This window comes from Ceratotherium simum, chromosome 19 (genome assembly GCF_057802395.1).
Source record: "Ceratotherium simum simum isolate JZ-2026a chromosome 19, ASM5780239v1, whole genome shotgun sequence".
Taxonomy (NCBI): Eukaryota; Metazoa; Chordata; class Mammalia; order Perissodactyla; family Rhinocerotidae; genus Ceratotherium; species Ceratotherium simum.
The window spans coordinates 14,152,448-14,170,288 of NC_141918.1; the positions used below are offsets into that span (position 1 = coordinate 14,152,448).

Sequence of the window (17,841 nt, forward strand, 5' to 3'; positions counted from 1 at the left end):
AGTGGTACATTTCACGGCTGAATAATATTCTGCTGTATGGATATACCACATTTTGTTTGTCCATTCACCAGTAGATGGACATTTGAGTTGTTTCTACTTTTTGGCTATTATGAATAATGCTGCTGTGAACATTTGTATACCAGTTTTTGTGTGGTCATGAGTATTCAGTTTGCTTGAGTATGTATATACCTCAGAGGGGAACTGCTGACTCATATGGTACCTCTATGACTTAACTGGACTTTTCCTTGAAAACTCTTGAGGCTTCTTCTCAAAATATGAAAATAAAGTAGTTTGTGAGGCAGTGCTTTAGAAGACTGTCATAGTATGGAGAGGCAGGCTCCTGAGGGGACTTTTCCATTGCAGCTTTCTTATTATTTTAATAAAGTTGTCCAGTGGCAAGCAGTGTTGTTGTAAAGGAGGATGATACCAAGTCTCAATGTGTGGTCCAGAGAGCACATGCTTTATGCTGTAATAGTTATGTTTCCATTTCCATCTCCCATCGTTGGAATATATTCAAGTGCTTTTTAAGTCTAATTTGATAAAAACAAGTCGTGACCTAAATGAAATGCTGTTCTTGGTGGCCTTGCTTTTCCATCAACTAGGCGTTTGATGTGGGCCGGGTGGGTGGAGTGATTTGCTTCTGTAGGGGAGGGGGCAAGGCTGCCGTTGACTAGAGTGGAGGGCTGTGCTGTCCAGGGCAGCCTCCTCTGCTGGTAATTTCTCAGCTAATGATATTCAGGCAATATTTGTTCTTTTGCTCTATCATACTTATAAAAAATAACCAAAACAAACTAGAATTAAAAGTTTATTCTTCTCACATGACTTTTTGAAGGCACAGGCTGCTTCTCAAAGTGATGAGTAATAGACAGAAACCCAGTGCCCACCACTCCTGCCTCTGGGACTTTCACATGCCCTGTATGATTCCCATAGACTGACAGGATACATTTGAATGTAGGAAATATGCATCGAGACATCTACCAAACTTGAACATATATATATATATATGCATACCTATGACCCAACAGTTCCGCTCCTAGGTACACATACATATATGTATATTCACCAAAAGACATGCATATAAGAATGTTTATAGCAGCACTGTTTTCAGTATGCAAAATGTAAAACTACCCAAAACCCCATCAATAGAAGAATGGATAGATGAATTGTGGGATAGTCACACAATAGGACGCTGTACAACAGTGAGAATGAAGGGAGTATAACTAAGAGAACAGTATGGATGAATCTCACAAATAAAATGTAGAGTGAAAGAAGCCAGGCAGAAAAGTATACATCCTGTTTGATTCCATTCATATGAAGTTCAAAAATAGGCAAAACTAATCTGTGATGTTAAAAATCAGAATAGTGGTTACTCTTGGGGGGTAGTGATTAGAAGCAGCATGAGAGGGCTCCTGGGACACTGGTACTTTCTTCTCTTGATGAGGTGCTAGTTGCACAGGTCTGTTCTGTTTTTGAAAGTTCAACATGCTGTATGTACACTTAGGATTTGTACACATTTCTGTATATCATAAATTTTAAAAAGAAAGAATGACTATACATACATACATAATATATACATATACATAATTATTTTCAAGTTTTCCCCACCTCTGGTTTTACTTCTAAAATAAAATGTTTTAAACTGATACAGACTATGGATTGTAATAAATATGTTCTGATGAGCAGAGACTGGGCTGGGTGGAACTCTTCTAGTTTGGGCAGGGGTGGGAACCAGGAGGGCTTGAGCATGAGCACCCCGCCCCCCCATCAGTAGCTGCACCTCACACTGGTGGGCTCACTGCCTCTTCGCATTGTCCTTCCTCCTCTGTTCCTCCCTCCCGCCTCCCCACCTCTCCCCTTCTTTTTTTCTCTGTCACCCTCTTCCTACCATGCTCTTTGTTTGGACACTGGGTTGGATGTAAATGACCGTCAAAGAGGCGATCTGCCTGAAGTTGAGAATGCACAGTTCTGTCCTTGCCCAGGGTTTTGGGAGAACCTCGCAGAAGGGCCGTCAGGACAGGAGTATCCATCTAGGAGAGGGTCTGTGGGTTCTCCCCAAGGACTGGGTCCCAGGGAAGAGCCAAGCCCAAGAGTGAAAGCTCCACCACCTACCCCAGCAAGTCCAGACTCACCCTTTGCTGAAGAGGAAGCACAGTCTCCTGCTCCGAGAAAAGGGCCAGGCCTCACCTGGCCTCTCACCCAGAGGAGGCTCACGCTTGGTGATTCCTCAGGTTGACCTGTCTCCTGAAGACTGCTGATGCTCAACTAATTAAATATATTTTTATTGTGGAAATAATTTGACTATGATGATAATGAGAAAATCCTGAGAGACATAACTATTTTAAGATTGTTTAAAACTCTTGGGAATGAATATCTCTGGGACTAATTCTGGGTATCTAATAAGCAATTCAAGGTCGATGTCATTTCTGTTCCTGCTGCCTTCACTGTAGGAACCTCTTCTCCTTGTAAAGGTGTAGCAGAATTTTAATTTCAAATAATGCACAATAACTGATGATGAAGACAATTGGATGTGTTTGTCATGTGATATAATTATTGGCAAAAGAATTTAGTGGACCAAACTTGCTCATGGTTAATCTATGACAGAAACTTAAAATATGAACAATAACCAATTTAAGAGAAAGTCTTAGCTGGGAAATAACCAGAATTAGGGAGAGGCTGAATGTGAGGGAAGCTGACTTCAGGCAGGGCATTCCCATGAAGCCTGCCCTCCACCTAATAGATCCTCACCTTCCTGGGGATCAGAGTCCATCTTTCGAGCCCCAAACTGTGTGTGCACATGTCTGACTCTTGATGTGTGATGACACAGGTATGAGGAGAGAACCGCAGAGCCTCCTGGATGGCTGGCTCTACTTGAAGTCCTAATTCCCCTCCTCTGCAGGGACACTTGATCCCAGCAAAGCTGTGTGCTGAAGCCAAACGCCGTGTCATGTTGTGTGCTGAGTAAGGCCAAGGGACCAAACTTTCCCTGGGGCAGCCCCTAGGAATATAAAGTAGAGGTGAAGGTATAAGAGATTTGGAAGGATTAAATGTTGGGAAGGATTTGGAAATCTAAGTAGAGCATTTAGGCTCCCGTTGACTTTATACGTGCACACATGCACGCCTAGCATTTCTGAGTGCTTAGTCTGTGCCAAGTGCTGTGTAAGGGCTTGTCATCCTCTCCCATGGGTAATCCTTTTAGCTTCCCTATGAAGTCAGTAGCTATCACTGTTATCCCCGTTTTACAGACGAGGACATTAAGGCTCAAGGAAGTTCTATAACCTGCCCAGGGGTCGTGAAGCACACTCTGGGTGGAGTGTTTAGATAGACCCTCTTCTCCCCTTGCTTCTACCCAGTCCTGCCTCAGCCACCCTTGGAAGGGAATTGAGATGAGGGATCCATGTGGGTTGTCTTCTGCAAACAGTGGTACCGGCATTTCCAGACCATTGGATGTCTCCTCTTGTAGGCGACGGACAGTATTATCGTGAAATCACATCTAACCTAGACGTGCTTGCTGAGAGTTGCAGCTTTTAAGAAGAGTTATTGCAGAAAGTCATGTGGGTCAGGGGAAATGGGGGGTGGAAAGGAGAGGTGGTGTGCGTCGTAGTATCTGGAATTTCTAATATCAGATGGCTATTATGTTAAGAAATACTTCATTGACAGAGCGATTGAATAAAATGGGACCTCTGAAATGAAAACCAGGTCCAGTAGAGGTAAAAATAACTGTTTCTGGAGCATCCCATAGCAGACATTGATAAGCAGAGTCAATCTATGTGGCTAGGGGAGTTTGAGTGGTCTCCCTGAAGGGTCATAGACTTGAGAGAAAGCCTCTGTCCTCTGAGGAATATAGAGGAAGAAATAATGCTGAAAACCAAATTATAGTGGCACATCACAGTTGATGTTTACTTCCAAGCAGACGACACTCATGTTAATCCAGACTTCCCTTTACCATATTTGGATTGTGTTTGCAGGGTTACATTCAGACACTTAATTCCTGGCTAGCAGAGCAACTTCGTGTTTTGGTTTTTTGTGTGCAGAGTTGGGAACGACAGCCTGACGTGGCTTTTTTTCAGTTCTGTGGTGTTTCCTGTGGGTAGACTGCCGAGTACTCAGCCTGAGTTGTCTGACAGCTGGAGAGACCCCAGTGAGGGTGGCACTCCCCCTCAAAGGCATAAGCCAATATCTCTTGCTGGCGTCATACTGCTATCAATTGCTTCTCTACCATACTATCTCCTTCCTGAAGGAGTGAGTAAAGGATATTTTATAGGAATATGTAGTCAGTAGAACACTCTTAGCCCCTGGAACCTGACTGTCCCTCAGACAGTACTGAGGGACCGTTTGGTTACAACAGCATTTACAGGTGTTGACATAGTGGTATCCTGGCTCTCAGCCACAAAGGTGTGGGTGTGTGTGAGTGACTTTAAAAAGGAAGCACAGCCTGTGATTGCAAGTGACCTAGACAGGTAGTTGATAAAGAGTTATTGAGCATCCATTATGTATAAGGCAGTTGCATTAGTTTACTGTGGCTGCTGTAACAAATTACCACAAACTATGTGTCTTAAAACAACGGAAATTTATTCTCTCATGTTCTGGAGGTCAGAAGTCTGAAATCAAGGTGTCGGCTGGTTTGTACTCCCTCTAGAGACTCTAGGAAACAGTCTCTCCTTGCCTCGTCCATCCTCTGATGTTCCCAGGTGTTCCTTGGCGTGTGGCCACATCCCTACAATCTCTGCCTCTGGAGTCACTGGCCTCCTCCTCTTCTGTCTTAGAACTCTCTCTGCTTCTTTTATAAGGATATAGCTGATTGCATTTAGGACCTACCCAGATAATCCAGGATAAGCTTCTCCTCTCAGGATCCTTAACATAATCACATCTTTTGTCACTTAAATTAATACTCACAGGTTCTGAGGATTAGGGCATGGACATATCTTCTGGGGGCCACCATTCAACTCACTACAGCATTCATTAATTTGTTTCGACACATGAAAAAATAAGAGCAGGTACTTGCTCTGTAGGAGTCTATAATCCAGTTGGATAAGCATAGCTATATTTTTTTATTCAGGAAGCATTTATTGTTCATATGCTATATGCCAGGCTGTATGCTTGCATTGGGTTTACAGAGAGGAATGAAACAGCCCGTGTACTGGAGAAGCTGAGTCTGAGAGGGAAGACATTATAAACAAGGGTAATCCTAAAGAATTTCAGTCTCATATGGTCTTGTGTTTGTATGGAGACATTCAAAGAAGCACAATCCAAGGACCAAAAGTAATTTTAACAAGAATAGTAATCATTACTTGTTGTTCTCAAAAATTAAAGGAAACCTGATTCATAAATTCCCAGTAACAGTTTTCACATCCCCTTTTCTCTCCCCAATTCTCTCACATTCCGTAATGTTCAGAAGCCCGTTGTATACCACCACCCTCGGGAAACTCTTCTTCCGTCCTCCATCCCTTGTGGCACTTCTCTCTCTCTCTCTCTCTTTTAGTTATACAGATTAGCTTAGCTTCCCTTGAGGAGCCAGCCTTCTCCTTTCCCGTCTCTCCTGCCTGTCCTCTAATGCGGCATCCTAAAGCCCAGGAACTTCTCTGGCTGGGATAGTCTCCTTAGAAGAGGAGGTGAATGGAGAAGACTTTTTAATCAGGAGGTAGGAAGAGAGGCCTAGAATACTGACATCACACAACTGCGGTCCAGTTTGATAAGTACTACAGAGGGATTAAAAAAACACATTATTTTGTATTGGCCTCATTCAGTCTTTGCAGCAACGCAGTGAGTAAAAACTATAATTCTTCCTATTTTATACATGAGGAAATGAGCTTAGATTCATTAAGTAAGTTGCCCAAAATAAGTGGCCGAGCTGGGACTTGAGCTCAGGGTGCCTGGGATTTTGGCCTTGGGAACTTGGAGGATGGAACAGCATTGGAGGAATCTTCCAAGAGGACACCTTGAATGAGGTTTGAAGGATAAGCAGCAGTTTGGGAAAAATCTAAAAAGCATTCTAAGCAAAAATGACAGGATGGTGCTTTCAAGGTGTTCTGAGTACCCTTGCAGGATGGGTGGGTGGAGTAGAAGAAGAGGTGGTTGGAGACAGAGGTTGAGACCAGACCATGTGTGATTTGTGTATTGCTGGACTTTGTTCTGGGGTATGTGAGTTACTGAGGGCTACAAGCAGAGGAGAAACACTATCACATTTGTGTTGTGAAAAGAGCCTTCTGACATCAGTGATCACAAAATTGAGGCTGGGGATGGAGTGGGCAGGATTTGAGGCAGGGAGACCAACATGGCAGAATGGCTTCTACAAGTAAACTTCAGTCCTATAATTAGAGTCTCCCTAACCCCCTGTAGGGTCTGTTCACATAAAATACTCTTTGACAAGAGGCCCAGAGGAAGAGAGGTTCATAGACAAAGGCAAAATAATTAGCACCAAAGGCCTAGGCACCACCACCCAGCCACCCACCGCCTGGCAGATGGGCACCGTGTTAATGGCTCTTCCTGCTTTGCGGCTCAGCTGCTGTTCTCCGTCTTTGCCCTCTGGAAACAAGCTGAATGGAGGAGAAGGGTTAGTCTCTCTTTGCTCCCTTTCTTCTAACACTGACACGTCAGAAGAGGAAACTTATCTGTCATTGGACCAGTGATCTCTAAGGTCCAGGTAAAGGTGAGAGAATTTAACCACTGTTGGCTCAATGGCTCTGTCTTTCCTGAGGGTCAAGTTTAAGAAATCTCAACAACTATCTGGCCAGATTGTGTTGACTTCTTTTTTTTTTTTTTTTTTTTAATTTTTTTTTTATTTTATTTATTTTTTCCCCCCAAAGCCCCAGTAGATAGTCGTATGTCATAGTTGCACATCCTTCTAGTTGATGTATGTGGGACGCGGCCTTAGCATGGCCAGAGAAGCCGTGAGTCAATGCGCGCCCGGGATCCGAACCCGGGCCGCCAGCAGCGGAGCGCACGCACTTAACTGCTAAGCCACGGGGCCGGCCCTGTGTTGACTTCTATAAAGTTATTTTTTATTGAAGATACATTTTGAGCCAAAGTATACTCACTGTCTGAATCCTAAACATTAGTCTGGCTTTGGCTTCTACTTTTCCCCAGGTAGAAACTCATCTGCAGAAGCAGCTTCCATTACAAAAGCTGAAACTGCTCACGTCTGTCACGCCAATTTCTAAGTTTAGATAATCACAAATAGAATTTCAAGAAACATCTCCAGCATCCAGTTGGAGACCACTGATAGTTCAGGTAAGAAAGGATGACAGCCTGAATCAAGGCAGTGGCAGTGCAGCTAGAGAAGAGAGAACATCAAGAAACATTTAAGCAGTCGCCGTACAACCATGCGTATATTTACTGAGCACTTTCTATGAGCCGGGCATTGTACAGCGTGTGTATTATCTCATTCAATCTTTGATACAACCCAATGAGGTAGGACTTTTTATTCTTTCTGTCTTACACACGAGGAAACAGGCTTACAGTCATTAAGGAATTTGCCCAAAGTAAGTGGCAGAGCTGGAATTTGAGCCCGGGCAATCTGACTGCAGAGCTTGCTTTTTTTTTTTTTTTTCTGGTGAAGAAGATTAGCCCTGAGCTAACATCTATTGCCAGTCCTCCTTTTTCTGCTCAGGAAGATTGACCCTGGGCTAATATCTGTGCCCCTCTTCCTCTACTTTACATGTGGGACGCCTGCCACAGCATGGCTTGATAAGTGGTGCACAGGTCTGCGCTCGGGATCTGAACCCGCGAACCCCGGGCTGCCGAAGCGGAGCACGTGGGCTTAACCACTATGCCACGGGGCTGGCCCCCAGAGCATGCCTGTCTAATGTCTATGCCTTACACTCTCAAATCAGGAGGATTTGGTAATTTATTGACTGTGCTGGGGAAAGGAGAATAAGAGGAATGAGAAGAGTGTTTCCAGCTTAGGGAAATAGGCAGATAGATGAAAGATGGAGCCCCCTTACCATGATGGAGACACAGGGAAAGGGATGGGTTTAGAAAGAAGGATGATGATTTGGTCGTAAACATGGGACGTCCAAGTAAGACGTCTGTTAAATGGTTGAGTGTTTAAAATATGGAGCTTCAGAGAAAGTGATTGAGGCTAAAGAAGATTTGAAGCAATTCATATCTAGGCAGCAGAAGAGCATGTGGGCAGCAAGTATTGGAGGGGGGCTGTATTGAGATCTTCTAGAGAAGAAAACAAGCAGAGAAGACAAGGGATAGAATCACAGGGACCTGCAACATTTAAGGGACCACTGAAAGAAGAGCCATTGAATGAGAGAAAGAAATAGTCTAAGGGATGGTAGGAGAAGGAGGGTCATGGAAACCAAAGGAGGAGGAAGTGTGATGAAGGAGTGGGAGCAGTACCTAAGGCAACAGAGCAATCATATAAGGTAAGAACTGAAAGGTACTATTGCATCTGGCAATTAGGTCAATGTAGAACCAGCTGGTGGGAATGCAAAATATCACAGCCACCTTGGAAGACAGTATAGCAGTTTCTTACGAAGCTAAACATTGTCTTATCCTATGATTCAGCAGTTGTATTCCTTGGTATATACCCAAATGAGATGAAAACTTATGTTCATGCAAAAACCTGCACATGGATGTTTATAGCAGCCTTATTCATAATTGCCAAAACTTGAAAGTAACCAAGATGCCCTTTGGTAGGTGAATGGATAAACAAAATGTGGTACATCCATACGATATTTTTTTTTTTTTAAGATTTTATTTATTTTCCCCCCAAAGCCCCAGTAGATAGTTGTATGTCATAGCTGCACATCCTTCTAGTTGCTGCATGTGGGACGCGGCCTCAGCCTGGCCGGAGAAGCAGTGTGTTGGTGTGCGCCCGGGATCCGAACCCGGGCCGCCAGCAGCAGAGCACGCTCACCCAACCGCTAAGCCACGGGGCCGGCCCCCATCCATACAATATTATTCAGCACTAAAAGGAAATGAGCTATCAAGCCGTGAAAAGACACGGAGGAACCTTAAATGCATATTACTAAGTGAAAGAAGCCAGCCTGGAGAGGCTACATACTGTAGGATTCCAGCTATATGACATTCTGAAAAAGGCAAAACTATGGAGACAGTAAAAAGATTAGTGGTTGTCAGGGGTTGAGGAGGAGGGAGGGATGAATAGATGGAGCATCAGGCCAGTGAAACTATTCTGTACGAGACTGTAATGGTGGATACATGTCATTGTATATTTGTACAGATCCATGGAACTGAACAACACAAAGAGTGAACCCTAATGTAAATCATGGACTTTAGTTAATAATAATGTATCAATATTGACTCATCAGTTGTAACAAATGTACTGCACTAATGCAAGATGTTAATAACGGGAAACTGTGGGGAGGTAGGGAGGTGGGTATGAGTGAGGGGCTATATGGAAACTGTACTTTCTGTTCAGTTTTTCTGTAAACCTAAAACTGCTCTAAAAAATAAACTCTATTAATTGAAATAAAAAGAAAGAAGGAAGGAAGGAATAAAAGAAAAAATGAAGGAAGGAAGGAAGAGAAAGAAAGCCATGTACATTCAATCTTGAAAGTGTAGCATGAACCCATAATTGTAATTAATCCAATTCTGTGTGCTTGAGTTCCAAAGAGAACAAACACTAGACTAGTCTCTTTTCTGCTTACCAACTTCAAGGGCTCCCCATCACAAGTGCAAGATACAGTCCAATGTCTTTGGCATGACGTGAAAATTTTTCCACAGCCTGACTTTGCAACCTCGTCTCTGGTCGTTGCCCATGTATGATAAGCTCCAGCTGCAAAAGTCTCTTTGCTCCTCTTTCCTATTCATGACACGCACTTTCAGACCACTGTGCCTTTGCTCTTGCTGTTTCCTCTGGCTGTTTCCTCCCCAACTTCTCACCTAACAAAATCCTGTACATCCTCCAACATCCAGCTCAAGTGCTACCTTCTCTGTAAGAACTTTGCTGGCCTGCTTTCACCCCAGCACATCAAGCAAGAAAGATCTCTCGCCTAGTTTCCACAGTTCTTTGTGCCCATCTCTTCAATAAATGCTTAAAACACCACAGAATCAACAACAAACAGTTTAGTAGGAAAATTGGGGGCAGAAAGAAGCCAGATCTAAGCAGATTTAAGGAGTGGGTAGGAGTCAAGATATGGATACATGGAAGGTGGACTACCTTCTGAGGATTGGTTTATTGTAATTTGGTATTTCTTATTTTGGTTTGACTTGAGCATTTGGGGTTTTACCCAACAGAGGTTGAGGGTAGTGAAAAGAAAATTCCCAGGGTGGCTGTGGCGCTGTCCAGTGCTTGGGTGCTGACAGACCTGTGACACTGTGTAGGGGTTGTCTTGAGATCAGCAATTCTTCTGGCCCCAGGAGCTGTAGTCCTCAATTTTGGGGAGGAAGGGAGAGACAAGAATGACTGTATCCCCTGTTTGTTATCTCTTGGAGGTTCTGGAGCCATAGCCTTCTTCATCTGTGGGGAAAGGAAAAAGGTTAGCTGAGTTGGTTGGCGCCTCTTCTATTTCTTGTGGGATGTACAGGCTCCTGAAGACCAAATAATGATTAGAAAAAGCAATTGATTATTAGTTTTTCTATCATCCACTTAATGGACGTTAAACGCCAACTATGTTCCAGGAACCATGCCATGCACTGGGGATACAAGAGGGTTCCTGACCTCAAGGAGTCCAGTCTAACAAGGAAAACCAACTTTGAGCCCATGTGAGCAATTACACTGTGGGGGTGCTGTCTCTTAGCTTGGGCTGCCATAACAGGATACCATAGACTGGGTGGCTTAAACAGGAATTTATTTTGTCACAGTTCTGGAGGCTGGAAGTCCCAGATCAAGGTCCAGCAGGGTTCATTTTCTGATGAGGACTCTCTTCCTGGCTTGCAGATGGCTACTTTCTTGCTGTGTCCTCACGTAGCCTTTCCTCTGAGCAGGTAGGGGGGTGGTGAAGAGAGAAAGAGAGAGCCAGTGGAGACTCTTTGGTGGACACTAGTCCTATCAGATGAGGGCCCCACCCTTATGACTTCATTTCCTTAATTATACCACACTGGGTACACTCCTAAAGGCCCTATTTCCAAATACAGTCACACTGAGGGTTAGGGCATCAGTGTATGAATTTGAGGGGGGACATAATTCAGTCCTCAGGAGGAATTTAAAGAAAACTGTAGGAACACAGATGAGGGCATGGTTGTCTTGTCTAGGGAAAGTTGGGGCAGCAGAAGGCTCAGCAATGACTCCTGGTCTGGATTTTGAGCAGGGGCTCATTTGCTATGTGATATATGTCCAGCCTCAACTTGGAGGCTCTGGTGATCCTGCAGTGCCCAGCAGCCAACAAGTGATGACTTCCCTTGTGAAAAAGGGAGGTCTCTACATCGCAAGCCTCGTCAGCCACATCTTTATTCAATGGTATGTCCTTATGCCTCTGATATTATTTTTACATTTGTTAGCAGCTTTTCTTGATGGTAGGGTATGTCATAGGTTTCCTGAATAATATCTAGATGTCACTCCACTCTCACTGCCACAGCCTCTATATGCCTCTTACAAAGGTGATTATTTCAAGATTCAGTACTGTCAGATTCAGAGGAGAATAGTTTCTGTACTGGAGGTGGCTCAAGAAATAAGCGTACATGTTCCTCTGCGATGGTGGCGTGTGTAGAATGAGGTACGGGCTTGCTCGGAAGGTGCGTCTCTGCCTCTGTCGTTTCTGTCTTGTGCAGACAGCCCTCGTGGACACCAGGCTCTGAGCAGTCGGTGCTGTCCTGTGCTCATTGATGGGACTGTGTTGAGGGTCCCTCCCTGTGGACGGCATATTCTCAGGAGGAGGAAATGTCCCAGAGGCTTGGAGAAAATGAACCACTCCTTGCTTTATACTCTGTCACATTCGGTTTACATTTCTCACCTGGCATCTGGCCTTTTGGGCCCTGATCAAGGCTTTTCAGGGCTAGACGATGTGTTTCTTCAAGGTAGGGAGTGAGTCACGTTCATCTCTCTTCTAACCTCACCTGTCCTCCAGTGGTGACCACAGTGTCCCAGGAGTGACCACTTTGGTGTAAACTAGTACCAGTGTGGTTTATGAAAATAAGCGTGTCATTCTGCTGATACTCGTCTCCCAGTGGAGTTCAGTCTGCGGCACACTGCCTGAGTCCCTGGCCATTCTAGCCAAAGCGGAGTCCCAGTCCACACCCTCAGGGAGATGGGGGCAAGGCCTCGGGCAGGGAGGGTGCTCAGAATACAGTTATTTTCCCATCTCCAGGACCAACAATTCTGGCTGTAGAAGTGAGGAAAAAGTGGTGATATTGTCTCGAGTCAAAATGAAAACCCTCTTCCTTTCTGTGATTGTTCCAGTTGGGAAGTTGGTTTTCTGTTTCCTCAACAAGTGGTCTGGAGGATGCACCTGCAATGTGTAGGGCCGTGGACAGCACTTGGGGACAGCTTTTCTCCCTGTCTCCTCCCTTCCCCCTTCCCTGCAGAGACTCTGTTCAGAGGAGGATTTGTGAGACACACTATGGGTTTACAAATCTCGAGAACAGCTGCTCAGCCAGACCCTTGTCTCCTGCGCTGCTGCAGTCACTGTGCTGGAACTCTCTGCCGGGGAGGGTGGAGTGTCTGGGTCTCTGCTGTTCCCACAAAGTGAGCATTTCCCTAACGGTGATGATGAAGGCATTTCATTACAGATTTTGACCCTTGCTGCATCCTCTCTCCCTTACAACACGCACGTTCATCTCTTCTCCTTGCGTTACTGCTGAAAGAAGGCAAACTTCATTTGTCTGTCATCTGAGCATCATTCAAAAGCATTCCACCCATCCATGAATTATTCCCTGACTCTTCAATGAGGGCAGTGTTACAGGTCCTCTGCCTGCAGGAGGGAGCAGTCCAACAAAATCTGAAGACCCGAGACTTTCAGAAGCTGTGACGAGCAGACTAGGAAGCCACAAAACATTGCGAGCTGAAAGGATGTCTTAATAAGCTTTTTGATGTGATTTGGCCGGTGTTGGCAGAGGAAGCTCAAGGGAACAAGGCAGCAGGCATTGTAACGTAAATTGCTGCAGACCCACTGGGCGTGACAGCCCTAGGAAGCTAATGATCTCTCCAGGAAAGAATTGACTGCAACAGAACACGATGTGTAGAATGGGGAGGACAGACCCCTGGATGTGAGTACAATCTCTCTTCAACACAGGGTTTGGAGCGGTAGGAGCAAAGCGAGTTATTATAACTGATGGCACTCCCTAACCACCGGTCCTGGGTGCCTGTGGACCCTCTCTGGGTGGGTTGTATCTAATGCTTGGCTGGCACTTTTGTTTGCATGTCTCTTCTAGAATATTTTGCCTGTCAGGAGACTGAATGTAGTGGCTTTGGGATGTTGGTACCAGGAGACTTGGTTGTAAATCCTCAAGAAAACAGCAAAAGCGAACCTCGTAGACCTTTTGCTATAAAAAGAAAACTGATTGCATCACAGACCAAGCAGCTGTGTGGCCCTCTGGCATTTGTGATGAGACAAAAGCACTGGCAAATTGGAGAGCAATGGAAATGGGGGCAGTGGGCTGGGAGGAAGCAGGGAAATCTTTCTCAGAGAGTTAAATCCCTTTCTGGATTCAGGATGCTCATTGCATATTTATGATCTTGCATTTATTTCATTTCTGCTTAAAGAACTGGCAGCATGTGTGCATTTAAGATTTTTCTCCAGAATGTTGTGAAAGTGAGCATCATGCCAAAGAGGGATGAGATTGATAGACTTAGGGCAGAAGAAATTGCTCCCCGCCAGCAATGGGAAGTGTCTTGAATGATAGCTGAGCTACTCGGAAGAAGAAGCTCAGATTTAATGAGAGAAGAGGGCTGCTAAACTTGGGTACCCAACAGGTTGGCAGTGCGGTTTAACTTGTGGATTGTAGACTGGTCACCACCCCTCTATTCCTTTCCCCTCGCCACTCATTGTTGGGGGTCCTCCATCCCTCCTTATCATAACCTCTCCCCCCAGCCCACCTCCACCTGGCCTGATTTGTCTGTTCAGAGGTGTTAGATGAGAAGCCAAGTATCCCTCACTCCAGAAGGATGAGGATTGTTGTTGTAGATGAGAGGTAAGGATACCAAGGATTTAGGGCAGTGACCATGAGAAAGGTGGCGAGGAAGCTGAGCTTCCAAGGATGGAGGTGCAGAAAGGAAGCAGAAAAGAAGACCCAGCCACTTGAGTCCCTTCTTGCCCACCCTGTGTGTAAATGCAACTGCAGGTGAATGCTGGAGGTCCTAGCGATGAGGCTGTTACTGGATTTAAATTGAGAGTGAACTTGAGAGACCCAACAACAACAGGGTTGGTACTAGGAGTCGACTAGGAACTGGAAACCTGGGATTCTGTTCCTGATTTTGCAGGCGGTTTTCTTTGCCACTCTCGTGGGGGTAGTATCCAAAATCCCGTGAGTGACCTATCCTGGAGGCTCCCTGTGCCTCAGGTGGCCTCTGCATCAGCCGTACTGGAGTGGAGGGGGTGGGATGGGGAGTGGAGAGCATTTCATTCTTAAGTAGCTGTAAATGAAAAGAAAAAAAAAAAAGATATTTCTGCTTGGCCAACATTTTCTCACAACTGTAGAGTTTTTCTATCAAAAAAAAAAAAAAAAAAAAAAGGAATAGTAATGTGCTGGGCTTGTAAAGGGCTGTGTACCGAAGGTAATTATGTAAACAAGACTATCTCAGTAGCTTGCAGCCATAGCAATAAGGGTACCTCGGCTCTCAGTCTCCGAGTCTGAGAGGCTGAATTTATTGCGTGGGACGGGAGGGAGGGAGGGGAGTGGCTGTCAGTTACTACAGGCCAGCTGACCGTGCATCTGTTGCCAGGGAGACCAGACAGCACTGCTGGTCTGGAGCTTGTGACCTCGGCTGATGGCTGCACTGAGGTTGAAGCAAGGAGATTTCTATCCCCAGGAGCTAAGCTATGGAGTGAAATGAGTGAAATTTTAGCCATAATAATATTTGTATGAACTGGGCCATTGTACTTGAGACGTTCAAATGCTCATTGCAGGAAAGCTTGGGAATGGGAGGGTGGCGGTTTAGGGCTAGTGCACAGAGATAACAAATGAGTAAAAGAAGAGAAGAATGTGGTCGTGGGAGGGAGAGCATTTAGGCCAATGGTCGGTATTTTCCTCCTATTTGGGCCTGGAGTACTTTTCCAGTATTGGGGCAAACAGAGCAGAAGCCCAGTGTAATTGGTCTGAAGGTACCATGATTACCTGAGTAAAAAGAGAGACAACGTATCCTCTGTTTACAAAAACAAACCACTTCCAAACCGGAACAATCTGGGAAACAGAAAGCCCAAACTAGACCTTCACTGCGACCCTGGGAATTTCCAAAGGCGTTTCCAGCTCCATTTCTCTCTTTTGTTTCAACTTTATTCTTTCCTTGGCTCATTCATTCAACAACGATTTCTGGTGCATCCCAGAAATCTCTGACCATGACTAATGGAGGAGACCTCTGTTCTGGAACAGCGTGCCTTCTGCAGGTTTGTCGTGCTTCTAAGGCGCCTGGTGATCAGAGCAGGATGGGTCTGTGAGTTTCCTTCTTTCTCCTTCCTTGCTAGTCTTTACCCACATTTTGGGCAACAGATGGAGACAGTGGGAAAATTTGATAATTCACAAGTTGAGGGGTATAAAAATTATCTTTCTGAAGTTATAATATTCACATATGGCCAACTTTCACAAAATAAAATACTGTCTTGAATCTTCACCACAATCCTGTTGTTTGTCTGTTTTACGTAAGAGCATTTAACCCCAGCCTTCCAGAGTGGGTAGTGAAATGGCCAGCCTGGATGTCATGGTGAACAGAGTTAGAGTGGGGTACAGTCCAGACCTTTCCCAGTCATATCATGGCCAATTCCTTAATCTTTAGAGATTGAAAGGAGCATTGGGTTTGCCTGGAAGCAAAGATGTAGTAGAAGATGTATCTTTCAGGCCTTCAAAATTAGAATGTGTTGTAGGGTCCGAAGAATGGGCTCCCTTTGGCACAGCATTTTCTTTCCATTTGCGTATATTGGTATTTTTTTTTTTTTCCCTTTTTCTCCCCAAAGCCCCAGTAGATAGTTGTATGTCGTAGTTGCACATCCTTCTAGTTCCTGTATGTGGGATGCCGCCCCAGCACGGCCGGACAAGTGGCGTGTCGGTGCATGCCTGGCATCTGAACCCGGGCCGCCAGTAGCGGAGCGTGCGCACCCAACCGCTAAGCCACGGGGCCGGCCCCAATATATTGGTATTTTTAACAAGTACTTTTAAAACACAAAGAAGACCTCACTTCCTTGCTGTCCTAGCAGGAGTGGATTAGATCCTTAAGCTTTCCTTCTGCTGTCCAAAGAACCGTTCACTTTTGACATAATTACCAGTGGCTTTGGTTTGCTCTAATGGTGGCCTAGGGCTACTGGGAGGAGTCAGTCTTTAAAATTCTATTCATTTGGCCTTTTGGTGGAAAGGAGAGCTTAAGTTTACTTCTTGTTACTACCTTAGACCACTGCTCTGGAGTTGGGGCTTAGTGTCCTATAGGTGGTTTTAACAGGCCATTTATTTCCCTCTTGTTAAGCAAGGAAGCAATTTGACTAGTCCCTCCTAGCACAATTGGCAGAGCACGCTGTCGGTGTTTCTAGCATCCGTGTTGTTCCCAAGGTGGGTTGTTCCAGCAGTAATTGGAACCAGGAGATGGCCCAAGCCTGCATCCAGCTGTCCATCTGTTCCAGAACTCAGGAAACTGCACTATTTACAGTGAGAAGAGGATGAAGGAAGAAAACTGCAGTAAATGCTGGGAGAAAACGCTAAGGATTTTACCCACTCTTCTGGGTCTCTATGGGGTGTGGTCCACAGGCACCTAACCTGCCAGGGGCATCGACATGGTAGCTATGGTGGACCCACAAAACACAGTCCAGTAGGCCCTTTGTGATCATACACGGTGCAGTTACCTGCTGACTCTGGGTCTAGAAACCAGGCCATATTTAGGGGATTATAGTGGCCTCTGCTACCCAGGTCAGAAGTACAGAGCAGACCTCACAGTTCTGGCCTAGTCCTCTGGAGAATGACCCTCAGGGGGAAGAAAGGAGGGAGGCTGGCGCAATCTGCCACTCTCCACTGGAACGTTCAGGGGCTTTGCTGTGCAGAGTGCGATTCCTGCTTGTCCTGCCTCCCCCAGTGTCCCTCCCCTGCCATGAGCAATCAGCAGAATGCCCTAAAATCAGAGAGAAGAGGTGGGGCCTGTCCTGTGTGCTGAGTGGAGCTGATGGCAGCTTTGTTTTGTAACCCTAGGTCCCGAAGATGGCCTGGTAATAAAGGCACCTTCCAATGATCAGGAGCATCTTTCCCCGGGGGTGCCTGCCTGGGCCAGTGGCGTCGTGTTGAGCTGAAGGAACTTGTCTACCGTTTTCCCGAAAACCTCTCTCTCTCCTAATTCATGAGCCAGCAGGATGCGGTCGCTGCGCTTTCAGAACGCCTTCTCATAGCTGCGTACAAAGGCCAAGCAGAGAATGTGGTTCAGCTCATCAACAAGGGCGCCAAGGTAGCGGTTACCAAGGTAACGAGGAAAAAACACTAGCTGTTCCCTGGGAAAAAGCCTGCTACCTCTTAACCATTGTCCACAAAACTGTTGTGTTTGGTTGGCAGCTTTCAAAGAACTGGCTTTTTTCCCCAGTGATGGAGGTTTAGGGAGAAGGAGGGAGGATTAAAAATGTTTTCATTGCTGTCTTTCAAATGGAGTAATTTGTCATTAGCATTGGACAGTCTTTAAAAATCACAGTGTGGCTTTTTCTCATCTACTTCTTTAGCCAAATGGACAAGAGATCTCTCTGGAGAAGATGGGGCACAAAAACTTATTGGGTAGAGGGCCGGCCGGGTGGCGCAAGCGGTTAAGTGCACGCGCTCCAC

The 17,841-nt window shown here is 45.4% G+C and overlaps 1 protein-coding gene across 5 annotated transcripts in view; it reads left to right on the forward strand.

Annotated features, from left to right (window-relative positions):
• ANKRD6 (ankyrin repeat domain 6) overlaps nucleotides 1-17,841 on the forward strand; it is a 128,181-nt gene that overhangs the window by 46,511 nt on the left and 63,829 nt on the right. For all 5 annotated transcript variants that reach the window (XM_087443884.1, XM_087443882.1, XM_087443885.1 and 2 more), the window contains exon 2: nucleotides 17,227-17,491. In XM_087443884.1, the coding sequence (XP_087300010.1) occupies nucleotides 17,372-17,491 (120 nt within the window). In that variant the 5' untranslated portion in view covers nucleotides 17,227-17,371. The remainder of the gene's footprint in view (nucleotides 1-17,226; nucleotides 17,492-17,841) is intronic.